We start from the raw sequence: 13,525 nt of genomic DNA, 5'->3' as shown, positions 1-13,525 counted from the left end.
CTGTGATGAAGAATTAATCATAATTTCCAAGTCAAGTACACAATAACAAACAAAAAGTGGGTGAAAACAGGCGTCTTTTCGTGTCTTTCTCTCCAAAGTTAAACGTAAAAGTTGACCAACTTCTCAGCTAATGGCCACAACCTTTTACTGTCCAAGGAGATGCATGATTTATAATCTAGAATTAACAATACCATCTCCGGCTCAGTATGCCAATAGCTGCATATAGTTGTGTTCGTTGTGTTAGTCTTTGATCACTGCGCTGATCTAAGTACTTCTTCATTGTTAGCGTTTATAAAAACAATATCTCTGATACTTGGTCAACATTCAGGTCATGAGATGTAAATGCAGTATTCTTGCCGCTTTTTCGGATGTTTTTTTAGAAGGCTTAATCGACGCAATAGATTACGTCCATTAGCTTAACCATTAACCACCTCGTACTTGCTTTATATTACAAATTAAAATGTACAAAAAAATACATATGTGTTCTTGTCTTACATAGGAATTGTGAATGATGGGCACAATAAACATTTTTTTTTTTAATTTAAAAGTGCATTTCCCCTGTTTGATTCTTGTTATTTATCTTCTTAGGGACCTTCTGGATTACCTGGATTCCCAGGAACACCAGGACTTCCTGTAAATTTTAAACATAGCAACCGTGACACTTCTTTGTGCTTTGGTTGTCATTTATATTTAATTCCTCTGTTTCATAGGGTCTCCCGGGGCAGGACGGACCTCCAGGTCCAAGAGGAACACCAGGTTGCAATGGGACAAAAGTATGTATAGAAAAACAAAAAAAGTATGAGGATTCATAAATTATTTAGAACATTTGACTTCCTCTGTTAGGGAGAAATAGGCTACCCGGGAACATCAGGAATGCCAGGAATTCAAGGAAGGACGGTCAGTCTGCAGTAGAAGTCTCTGACTTGCTTAATCCTAACATCCAATATTCTCCTTCCGTAGGGTCCACCTGGTCTTCCTGGACCCAAGGTGTGTGTGCATTCTGGTTTTTGATTACTAGTTGACATTCTAGTCTCACATTGAAAATGTTCCTTTAAAAGGGCGATCCAGGCGACGTGATCTCCACTAATCGTTTTGGGGAGAAAGGAGCTGTGGGGCTCCCCGGACTGCCAGGAGTTCCCGTATGTCTTCATTGTGCTCCATTGATTTATTGAGGAGTGTTAGACCTGAGTACAATTCTGTTGTATTTCCAGGGTTCTCCAGGACCTTCTGGGTACCAAGGTCCGCTGGGCCCTCCAGGACCGAGAGGCACTGAGGTAAACGTCATTTCATGATGAGCTTCATGACGGGTTTAGGTGAGGACAATTGTGTTGTTGTGTTGCAGGGTCGACCCGGTCCTCCTGGTCCTCCGGGACCTAAGGTGAGCCCACACTATTATTCTACAAAGTTTTATATTTTGAGTACTGATGCGTCTCCGCTTGTTGAAACAGGGAAACATGGGACTGAACTTCCAGGGACCCAAAGGAGAGAAGGTACTGTCCACTATGCACTTTTCCTCACGCCTTTTATTCATATTGTATGCACATATGATTGCGAATCTAGGGTGATCCTGGTTTACCGGGACCTGCTGGCCCTCCCGGACAAGTCGGGGAACAGAAGAGGCCGACTGAGACAGAGATCCAGAGAGGAGACAAGGTGAAATAAAAAGCTCTTACAGTACTCTCATAATAGATACTACCGTATTTTTCGGATTATAAATCGCACCGGAGTATACATCGCACCGGCCGAAAATGCATAATAAAGAAGGAAAAAAACATATATATGTTGCACTGGAGTATAAGTCGCATTTTGGGGGGAAATTTATTTGATAAAATTCAACACCAAGAATAGATATTTGAAAGGCAATTTAAAATAAATAAAGAATAGTGAACAACAGGCTGAATAAGTGTATGTTATATGAGGCATAAATAACCAACTGAGAAGGTGCCTGGTATGTTAACGTAACATATTATGGTAAGAGTCATTCAAATAACTATAACATATAGAACATGCTATACGTTTACCAAACAATCTGTCACTTCTAATCGCTAAATTCGATGAAATCTTCTTCCTCGATGACGCTTCTAAACAACTCTGCTAACTCCAAAGGTATGCGCCGCTTCCTCTTGTCGTTTTCTGCTGCATATTTCACTACGTCCAGCTTGTAAGCTGCAGTACATGATCTCCTTTTCGGTGCCATTTTTGTTCAGCCCTTCTCAGTTTTTATAAGTTACCACCAACGATGAAATGAACCATTTTAATAGCTACTGCAGTTGCATGTAGCATATAGCAGTTAGCATTCCATGACACACTTCTGCCATGACCCTCCCCCGCCGAATTCTTATTGGTCGACGTGTGTGACGATTGCTGACATTTTATTCGTCTGTTCCGCCAATGAGATAAATAATATTATTTGATATTTTACGGTAATGTGTTAATAATTTCACACATAAGTCGCTCCGGAGTATATGTCGCACCCCCGGCCAAACTATGAAAAAAACTGCGACTTATAGTCCGAAAAATACGGTAAGTATCAGGATCCTATAAAGTTTTGAATGCTCATAAAACGTAAATTATCATGTAGCAAATCAAGACAACGTCATAAACTGAACCTTGGCACTTCAAGTTCTTTACACCAGAGGGCATCATCCCAAGCTTAAAAAATGTCAGGATGCAATCTTGCCTTCAGCCACTAGAGAGCAGCAAACCATTGATCCTCATTCGTTGGTTCTAATTACCCTCTCTTTCACTCAAGGGTGACCCTGGAAATCCTGGCTCCCAAGGAGATCGAGGCTACCCAGGACCTCCTGTAAGTGATTGTCACCATTTATCTTTTTTTTCCACTATGCCTGCTGGGTCACTTGTAATATTGATGAACATTGCTTTGTGTGTGTGTGTGTGCGTGTGTGTGTGTGTGCGTGTGTGTGTGTGTGTGTGTGCGTGTGTGTGTGTGTGTGTGTGTGTGTGTGTGTGTGGTGACAGGGCGCCCCAGGTGGCCAGAAAGGAGAAAAGGGAGAACCCGGAGAGGCAGGCAAACGTGTGAGTTTTTTCATGCCATAAATTACACTTTTTTTTTACGATAAAAACAAAATCCTAGACATTTTGTATTATGTTCTTCTTTTTAAAGGGCAAACCAGGCAAAGATGGTGACCCCGGCCCACCAGGCTTCAATGTAAGTCCTGTCAAAATGTCTACTCCAATAAAAAATGATTTGATATTCATGATTTTATTTCCTGCTCTGTTAGGGACTCAAAGGAGAGCCTAGCCTGCCAGGTACTCCAGGCAGGGATGGGGATAGAGTAAGACCAATCTTTTCTTTGTAAATGATTGAAAGGGATCTTAAAGGGATGTTTATATGGAATATTGTTTTTCTTTACAGGGTCAAAAAGGAGATCGTGGAAACCCAGGTCCACCAGGATTGGTGTGTATCACAAACATGCATAAAGAGCATTGATAATTTCAACAACTTCAAGATGCACCCACCATATATTAGTTGATGTCCGTCACTTGAACATGTCTTACTACTTCTTGTCCCACCAGGTGATTGGTGGACAGACATCAGGACAGGTTGGTCCAAAAGGGGAGCCAGGATTCCCTGGATCACCTGGATCCAAAGGAGACAGAGGACCGCAAGGTCAGGGGAACACAACACAATATAAACATCAGTTTAAAAAAACAAATTCCCATTTGTATCCTTGACCAGGTTTGACAGGACCTCAGGGGCCACCAGGAAATCCTGGTGGTGGTGGTGGTGGTGGACAAGGCTCTCCAGGATTCCCAGGAGAGAGAGGCCAAAAGGGAGATACTGGCAATCCAGGCATCTCAGTTCCAGGACCTCCAGGCCGTACGGGAAGCCCCGGGCTGCCAGGATCAACAGGACCGCCTGGACCTCCGGGCTTTTCCAGTGGCGGATCAAACTGTGCTCCTGGTGAGCCTGGGCGTCCTGGCCCGGTTGGAGAGAGGGGTTTCGCAGGAGAATCAGGCCAGAAAGGTAAGGTGCTGCAACAAATGTCCAGTCATGGATGTAGAGAAAAACCAACACATACAAAAATGACTGCTCATCATTTCAGGTGATAAAGGTGACACCTGTGTCAACTGCTTTAGTGGCACGACTGGCATCCCTGGACCTCCAGGACCTGCAGGACAGCCAGGATTCCCAGGTGACAACATGACGTCCCTGCACTTTGAGACACATGACTGTTATTAAAAGTTGAAATCTGAAGACAAATACAAACTCTAAACAGTCAATACGTTAAAAAAAACTCTCCCCCATGTGCAAACCTTTCAGGAAATCCTGGTAATCCTGGTATAAAAGGAGAACGAGGATTCTCTGGATCACCTGGAGCGAATGGACAACCTGTAAGTGATTTTAGCAATCTCGAGCCGAACAGTGTTTTGTAGTAAACATGTTTCAAATACTGTAAAGTGGTACCTTGGCTGACAAGGTAAATCGGTTCTGTGACAAAGCTTGTAACCCACGTCACATTCCTTTTATGGGTTAAAAAAAAGCAATTTCTAGATAACGAAAGATGTGGGGAAAACAATACAAAAATAGGTTGCACTACAAATCACTGTCTTCAAGTACCGTATTTTTTGGAGTATAAGTCGCTCCGGAGTAAAAGTCGCACCTGCCGAAAATGCATAATAAAGAAGGAAAAAAAAAACCATATAAGTCGCACTGGAGTATAAGTCACATTTTTGGGGGAAATTTATTTGATAAAACTCAACACCAAGAATAGACATTTGAAAGGCAATTTCAAATTGATAAAAAAATAGTGAACAACAGGCTGAATAAGTGTACGTTATATGACGCATAAATAACCAACTGAGAAGGTGCCTGTTATGTTAATGTAACATATTATGGTAAGAGTCATTCAAATAACTATAACATATAGAACATGCTATACAATTACCAAACAATCGTAATCGCTAAATCCGAGGAAATCTTATACGTCTTGTCTCTTACGTGAATGAGCTAAATAATATTATTTGATATTTTACGGTAATGTGTTAATAATTTCGCACATAAGTCGCTCCTGAGTATAAGTCGCACTCCCGGCCAAACTATGAAAAAAAACTGCGACTTATAGTCCAAAAAATACGGTAATGCTGTCATGACTTGACAAGTCATTTCTCATTTTATGTTTGTTGTAGTTCTCCTATGTTTAAATCAATTTCTGCCCCAGCGAGCTTTCCTTTTGTTGACTTTCTTGTTGCTAGGGGCGCTGATTAGACACACTTGTCTCTTTTTATAAATTAGCGTCCTCACCTGTTTCTGCCTCTAACCACTGCCCTTGATATTTTGGTATCTCCCAGTCTAAATCGCTAGATCAATAATAAATTAATAGTTTTTTTGACGTGCTAAAGACTTTCATGCTGTTTGCCCTTGGCGAATTTTTGCGTTGTCTGCTAGCTATGCTAGCGGTTAAGTCTTTTTTTTTTTTTTTTGCCCTGCCTTGTGGATTTGAATTAGATGTCTTAATTGCCACTCCCTGCTTAGTCTTCTGCATCCGTGGGAACAAATCCTTCACAGCTATCCGACCCCACGAACGTAACAAGTGTAATAATCATATACAGTGGAACCTGGATTAACAAACCTAATTTGTTCTTGAACATAGTTCGGAAATCGAAAAGTTTGCATAGTGAAGTAGAGTTCCCCATATGAAACAATGTAAATATGAATAATGGGTTCCAGCCTCGACAAAAGTCCCTATTTTTATTAGGTTTGTACACTTTAAATGCAATATCAGGTGCTATACGGTACTGTATATCAAAACACACATAACATGGGCTGATGAATCAACTTTGGGGGCGTTGTTGGGGCGGGTGGCGTGGTTAAGAGGAGAGTATATTTACAGCCAATTCACCTGCTCGAGTATTTCATATATATCTATATATCTATATATATATATGTATATATATATATATATATATATATATATATATATATATATATATATATATACATATATATATATGTATATATATACACACACATATATATATATACTGTATATATATATATACACACATATATATATATATATATATATATACATATATATATATATATATATATATATATATATATATATATATCCATCCATTGCCCTCGGTCCCCTAGAGGGGGGGGGGGGTTGCCTACATACGTGGTCCTCGCCAAGGTTCTCATAGTCATCATTGTCACCGACGTCCCACTGGGTGTGAGTTTTCCTTGCCCTCATGTGGGCCTACTGAGTATGTCGTAGTGGTTTGTGTTGTGGTTTGTGCAGCCCTTTGAGACACTAGTGATTTAGGGCTATATAAGTAAATGATAAATAAATAAATGGGTTGTACTTGTATAGCGCTTTTCTACCTTCAAGGTACTCAAAGCGCTTTGACACTACTTCCACATTTACCCATTCACACACACATTCACACACTGATGGAGGGAGCTGCCATGCAAGGCGCCAACCAGCACCCATCAGGAGCAAGGGTGAAGTGTCTTGCTCAGGACACAACGGACGTGACGAGGTTGGTTCTAGGTGGGATTTGAACCAGTGACCCTCGGGTTGCGCACGGCCACTCTTCCACTGCGCCACGCCGTCCCTTAAACATTGACATAAACATAAACATATAAAGTAAACATTGATTGATTGATTGATTGATATATATATGTATATATATATATGAAATACTTAACTTTCAGTGAATTCTAGCTATATGTATTTATTTTATTATATATATATATATAAATAAAAGAAATAGTTGAATTTCAGACGGCACCTATCAAATACACTGTAATAAAAACACAGTTGTTCTACTAACTGTACTGTGCTTGCTGGTTACTAAAAAAAACCATCAACACTTACTTTTCACTATTTGAGTAACGTCACTTCCAAATTTCCAGAAGATGGCGCCAGTATGTGCTTTGCCCTGCCAGCTTTGTTCATTTTTGTGTTGTTTGCGTCTATTTTCGTCTCTGTCAGCTCACTGCTCGAGTATGACCGCCAAACACTGTTGGATCTTTGCCCCTTTCCCACTGATATGATCAACTTCGACGTTGGTTTTTCGACGTCCCAGTCAGCTTTTTCACCTGGCCGGATTCCTGCCTTCCTTTCCCGCCTCGTGGCTCCTCTCCCCCGCCACCTGCGGGCTGTGTGTTGGGCCCCACCTGGATTAGCTGCACCCTTGGACGTGCTGGCCCCCAACACGTCTTGTGAACGCAAGATCTTTGACAAACCAAACGTTTATCCTGAAGGATTTCTTCACTTCCCGCGGACTTGACTTCCTCTGTGTGACGGAAACACGGCTGAGAACCGGTGAGTCCGCCCCTCTTGATGAACTTCTGCCTCCGGAGTGTTCCTACTTTAATTCTCCGCGGTCGTCCAGTCGAAAAGGAGGAGGATTAGCAGTCGTTTTTAAAAGTTACTTTAAATGCTGTCAGATCCGCCTGCAATCCTCCCTTTCAAGCTTCGAACTGTGCATGTTTGAGCTGGAGGGGGCGTGGCCTCCAGCTCCAGCTGAATTTCGGGAGATTTTCGGGAGAAAATTTCTTCCGGGAGGTTTTCGGGAGGGGCGCTGATTTTCGGGAGTCTCCCGGAAAATCCGGGAGGGTTGGCAAGTATGACCTACACTGAGTTATTCTTCTTCGACTTAAAAATGTTGTTACTATGTTAGATGCTCGCGTGAAACTATGCCAAAGTGTCAAATCCCAGCAGTTTCGAATGCCTCCGCCTGCGAGGTTTTGGAAAAAAAAATTTAACAGTAGGGAATCGATGACGTCACTGATTGACAGATGTACTAATATGGGCATTTCCTGGGGCTCTTCCCCCTCGGCTTCACAGACTAAGAGACTGTAATGCCCCCCCACTTGCTCTGAAGTCTGTAAAATTAACCATTCCGATATTTATTTGTCCTTTAGACATTTTACACGGCACTGTTTTGTCAAGATGGAGCAGTACGAAATTGGATTAGCCGCTAAACCTTGACGATAAGGTATTAGTTCCATCACAATAACACTGACGTGCAACTTTCAGTGATATAAATGCTGGTAAAAGCAGAGTGTACAGGTGTACCTAATGTTGGGACTGGATGAATCTATATATTGTTTATAAAAAATTCTGGGGAAAAAATAGCGGCTATGTTCGTCTTCGAGATATAAAGTTAACAGTGTACATTTTTAAGATATAACTTGTGATACTTTTGGAGAGGGTGGGGCATGATTTCATTTGCAATCTGCCAATGCCTCCATCTCCATCTTGCATCCATAGTTAGAAAGTAGGTTATTGAATGTGAACGTTGACCAAAATATACACAACATTTACACTAAAGCATATCTAATACATAGTATTTAGATTATGAGGGCCTGTTTCAAATGTAAATTAGAATGATCTTAGGTCCCCTTTGGAAAAAAAATGGCGCCCTTATCTGGGTTTAGGGTGGCTACTTTTAAAAAGGAGAAGTTACCTGTAAAAAAAATGAATCCTAAACTTGTTCAAAGTGAGTAAGTAAAAATAGTAAATTTTATTTAAAAAACGCTTTTCACGGATAAAAAACACAAAGCACTGTACAAAACATAGATGAAGTAAATCAACAAATCAATTAAAATAACAGGGGCAACATCATGAAAAGAATACAAACCCCGTTTCCATATGAGTTGGGAAATTGTGTTAGATGTAAATATAAACGGAATACAATTATTTGCAAATCCTTTTCAACCCATATTCAATTGAATGCACTACAAAGACAAGATATTTGATGTTCAATCTCATAAACGTTATTTTTTTTGCAAATAATTAACTTAGAATTTCATGGCTGCAATACGTGCCAAAGTAGTTAGGAAAGGGCATGTTCACCACTGTGTTACATCACATTTTCTTTTAACGACACTCAATACATGTTTGGGAACTAAAGAAACTAATTGTTGAAGCTTGGAAAGTGGAATTCTTTCCAATTCCTGCTTGATGTACAGCTTAAGTTGTTCAACAGTCCGGGGTCTTGTTGTCGTATTTTACGCTTCATAATGAGCCACACATTTTCGATAGCAGACATGTCTGGACTGCAGGCGGGCCAGGAAAGTACCCGCACTCTTTTACTACAGAGCCACGCTGTTGTAACATGTGGCTTGGCATTGTTTTGCTGAAATAAGCAGGGGCGTCCATGATAACGTTGCTTGGATGGCAATATAAGTTGCTTCAAAACCTGTATGGACCATTCAGCATTAATGGTGCCTTTACAGATGTGTAAGCGACCCATGCCTTGGACACTAATACACCCCCATACCATCACAGATGCTGGCTTTTGAACTTTGCGCCTATAACAATCCGGATGGTTATTTTCCTCTTTGTTACAGAGGACACCACGTCCACAGTTTCCAAATGTAATTTGAAATGTGGGCTCGTCACACCACAGAACACTTTTCCACTTTGCATCAGTCCATCTTAGATGAGCTCGGGCCCAGCAAAGCCGGTGGTGTTCCTGGGTGTTGTTGATAAATGGCTTTTGCTTTGCATAGTAGAGTTTTAACTTGCACTTATAGATGTAGCGACCAACTGTAGTTACTGACAGTGGTTTTAAGAAGTGTTACTGAGCCTATGCGGTGATATCCTTTACACACTGATGTTGGTTTTTGATGCCGTACCGACTGAGGGATCAAAGGTTCGTAATATCATCGCTTACGTGCAGTGATTTCTCCCGTTTCTCTGAACCTTTTGATGATTTTACGGACCGTAGATGGTAAAATCCCTAAATTCCTTGCAATAGCACGTTGAGAAATGTTGTTCTAAAACTGTTCGACAATTTGCTTACAAATTTGTGACCCTCGCCCTATCCTTGTTTGTGAATTACCTAGCATTTTATGGAAGCTGCTTTTATACCCAATCATGGCACCCACCTGTTCCCAATTAGCCTGCACAACTGTGGTATGTTCCAAATAAGTGTTTGGTGAGCATTCCTCAACTTAATCAGTATTTATTGCCACCTTTCCCAACTTCTTTGTCACATGTTGCTGGCATCAAATTCTAAAGTTAATGATTATTTGCAAAAAAAAAAAAACTTTATCAGTTTGAACATCAAATATGTTGTCTTTGTAGCATATTCAACTAAATATGGGTTGAAAAGGATTTGCAAATCATTGTATTCCGTTTATATTTACATCTAACACAATTTCCCAACTCATACGGAAACGGGGTTTGTACAGTTTGTACAAAGTGGATTAAAATTGATAGTTAAAAGGTGCATTAACTAAAAGCTTTTCTAAAAAGAGAAGTTTTCAAATGTTTCTTGAAAGTGTCAACAAGAACTGTATCACAATATTTAAGTAATGTACCTCATTACTTTTAGTTAATTTTGGATTACTTTAATGCCAAACATGCAAATCATAATCAGAATGATAATATTTGTAAAAATCATTATTATTGCTAAAAATATGTTTGAATATAAAACTGATGTCCTCAAAAGTTCCCTAGGTTATCTACACAGACAACAAAAATAATATCAATTATTATAATTGTTTTTAATTATAAAATTAGTTTTAATAAAATAAAAAAAATACAACCTGAAAGAGGTGGGTTTGTTTAGTTGTTTTTTGTTTATGTTTGTTTTGTTTGGTCGATTTGAGATATCCCTTTACGTCTGGTTACCTAGTTGAGTTGAATTGAGTTTGAGTTTATTTCGAACATGCAAGCATACAACATAATACATTACAAATTCCAGTATCTCTTTTCAACATGTTCGAAAAGGAGCAGGAAGAAGCAGAGTTTATTTAATCCTACCCCTTTTATTTTACTTAACAGTTGCTAAAACTTTTTTTCACTTCCTGTTCTCAAAGTATTCACAATATACTCCATAAGTAATCACAATAAAAATAAATAAATAAATAATTGTCGATGTAAGTTTTATTCCATAGGATGAGATAAGTAAGATTATTTTGAGAATGAAAGAATGAATGGGTGGATGAATTCAGAATGTTTATCATTGTTCTTCTTTTTTGTACTTTGTAAACACTTTAAGTTTGAAGAGTTTCTTCAAGTGGATGATATTACAACATTGTTTGATTGCTTTGTTTAATCCACATACTGATATATTGAAGGTCTTAAGTGTTGTACGTGCGTACAAATGTTTTAGATTAAGTTTTTCTCTAAGATTATATTTCTCCTCTTTTGTTGAGAAGAATTGTTGTATATTCTTGGGAAGCAGGTTATAGTTTGCGTTGTGTATAATTTTAGCTGTTTGCAAATTCACTATGTCGTGAAATTTCAGTATCTTTGATTCAATAAATAAAGCATTTGTATGTTCTCTATACCCAACATTATGTATTATTGTAACTGATCTTATTTGTAACACTGTTAGTGAATGTAGTGTACTTTTGTAATTTTTTCCCCATATTTCTGCACAGTAACTCAGATATGGTAACACTAGTGAGCAGTAGAGAATATAAAGTGATTTTTGGTCCAGGACATATTTGGCTTTATTCATTATTGATGTGTTTCTTGCTACTTTATGTTGTATATTTTTTACATGACATTTCCAGTTCAATTTATCATCAATCATTATACATAGAAATTTGGTTTCATTTACTCTTTCAATTTGTATTGCGTCTATTTGTATTTGTGTTTGACTTTCTCTTCTACTGTTACCAAATAGCATTATTTTAGTTTTACTGAGATTCAATGATAGTCTGTTTTTGTCAAACCATTTTTTTAATTTGTTCATTTCTTCTGTTATTACTTGTATTATCTTCTGTGTGTTCTCTCCTGAACAAAATGCCGTTGTATCATCCGCACATAATACTAACTTTAAATCTTTTGTAACTTTACATATGTCATTTATATAGAGATTGAATAGTTTAGGTCCTAGTATTGATCCCTGAGGTATACCACAGGATATATTTAGCGTTGTAGAAGTGTGTTCGCCTAGCTTCACGTATTTTTTCCTGTTCGTTAGATAACTTCTTATCCAGTTTAAGACTAACCCTCTGATGCCGTATCGTTCTAGTTTTTTGATTAAATAATTGTGATTAATTGTGTCAAATGCTTTAGTTAGATCCATAAACACTGCTGCCACACATTTTTGCTATCTATTGCATTGGTAATTCTGTAATTTAAATTAAAGCCATTGAAGTTGAAACATTAGCTCTGTATCCATATTGGTTCTCTTCGAGTATTCTATTTTTATTCATGAAACTCTCTAATCTGTTATTGAACAGTTTTTCAATGATTTTAGAAAATTGCGGAAGTAAAGAAACAGGTCTATAATTTGTAAATAGATGTTTGTCTCCAGTCTTATAAATTGCTGCAACTTTAGCTATTTTCATTTTGTTTGGAAATGTACCTGTTTGAAACCATAGGTTATTAATATGCATTAATGGTCCTGAGATCTCTTCAATAACCCTTTTTTTTTGTTTCCATATCAATTCCGTTACAATCAGTTGAAGTCTTAGATATCCATTTTTTAATGATTGTAACTATTTCCTCCTGTGTCACATTACTGAGGAACATGGAGTTGGGATTTTGCTCTATGATATCATTATAGTCCTCAATTGAAACTGGGTCTGGAATCCTTTCTTCCAATTTTGGTGCAATATTTACAAAGTAATTATTAAAGCTTTCAACTACTTCCTTTATGTTGTCATTATGTTTATTTCTGTCTAAGAAATATTGAGGGTAATCCCTTTTAGTGCCATTTTTAATAATGCTATTGAGAATGCCCCATGTTGCTCTCATATTATTTTTGTTCCTGCCCTATAATTCACTAATATTCTTTTCTACATGACCGTAGTATGTTTGTTAACTTGTTTTTATACTTTTTGTACTCAACTTCTGCTTCTTTAGTTCTTTGTGTTATAAATTTCCTATACAGTGTATTCTTCTTCTTACAAGCATTTTTTAATCCTTTTGTCATCCATGGTTGATTATTCTTTCTCTGCTTACTACTGAGTTGTCTCCATGGACAATGTTTTTTCATAAAGTATTATGAACTTGTTTAAGAAATGTTCATATGCTTCATCAACCTCTTCTTCATTGTACACATTGTCCCAACCTTGCTTTTGTAGCTCAGTTTTGAAAGCAATCATCCTCTTCTCTGTGCACAGTCTTCGAAATGTCCTTTTGTCTTCCATGTTCTTTTTGCAGTTTCCATCATATATTGTAAAAACTGGCAGATGATCACTATTGTCGGTTATAAGCAGACCACTTGTAGTGTTATTATCAAAATCATTGGTAAAAATATTATCAATAAGCGTGGCACAGTGTCCTGTGATTCTGCTTGGCTTTGTGATTTTAGGATATAAACTGATGCTGTACATTGTCATCAATGAAGTCATCAATAGACTTTTGCTTATTAAAGTCACCGCATAAGAAAATTATTTTTTTATCATTGTCCATGTAAGTTGCCTTAATCCATTCTTCAAATGTTTCTATACTTGACTTAGGTGATCTGTATATACAACTGATGACTATGTTTTTGCTTTTTTTCCTGACATATTTCAATGGTAATACATTCTAAGCTATTATCTATAGCAAATGACATGTTTTTACCACCTTGTAGT

The 13,525-nt window shown here is 38.1% G+C and overlaps 1 protein-coding gene across 1 annotated transcript in view; it reads left to right on the top strand.

The window, feature by feature from the left end:
* The window catches only part of col4a5 (collagen, type IV, alpha 5 (Alport syndrome)), a 79,308-nt gene that overhangs the window by 45,938 nt on the left and 19,845 nt on the right, over positions 1-13,525 (top strand). The window contains exons 5-22 of the mRNA XM_061913802.1: positions 589-633; positions 711-773; positions 844-897; positions 961-987; positions 1,059-1,139; positions 1,212-1,274; positions 1,343-1,378; positions 1,449-1,490; positions 1,561-1,653; positions 2,753-2,806; positions 2,980-3,036; positions 3,125-3,169; positions 3,243-3,296; positions 3,377-3,418; positions 3,538-3,631; positions 3,701-3,988; positions 4,068-4,157; positions 4,286-4,356. Coding sequence (XP_061769786.1) covers positions 589-633; positions 711-773; positions 844-897; positions 961-987; positions 1,059-1,139; positions 1,212-1,274; positions 1,343-1,378; positions 1,449-1,490; positions 1,561-1,653; positions 2,753-2,806; positions 2,980-3,036; positions 3,125-3,169; positions 3,243-3,296; positions 3,377-3,418; positions 3,538-3,631; positions 3,701-3,988; positions 4,068-4,157; positions 4,286-4,356 — 1,299 coding nt within the window. The remainder of the gene's footprint in view (positions 1-588; positions 634-710; positions 774-843; positions 898-960; positions 988-1,058; positions 1,140-1,211; positions 1,275-1,342; positions 1,379-1,448; positions 1,491-1,560; positions 1,654-2,752; positions 2,807-2,979; positions 3,037-3,124; positions 3,170-3,242; positions 3,297-3,376; positions 3,419-3,537; positions 3,632-3,700; positions 3,989-4,067; positions 4,158-4,285; positions 4,357-13,525) is intronic.

This window comes from Nerophis ophidion, linkage group LG10, assembly GCF_033978795.1.
Source record: "Nerophis ophidion isolate RoL-2023_Sa linkage group LG10, RoL_Noph_v1.0, whole genome shotgun sequence".
Lineage (NCBI taxonomy): Eukaryota > Metazoa > Chordata > Actinopteri > Syngnathiformes > Syngnathidae > Nerophis > Nerophis ophidion.
This window is presented reverse-complemented; position numbering and strand designations above follow the sequence as displayed.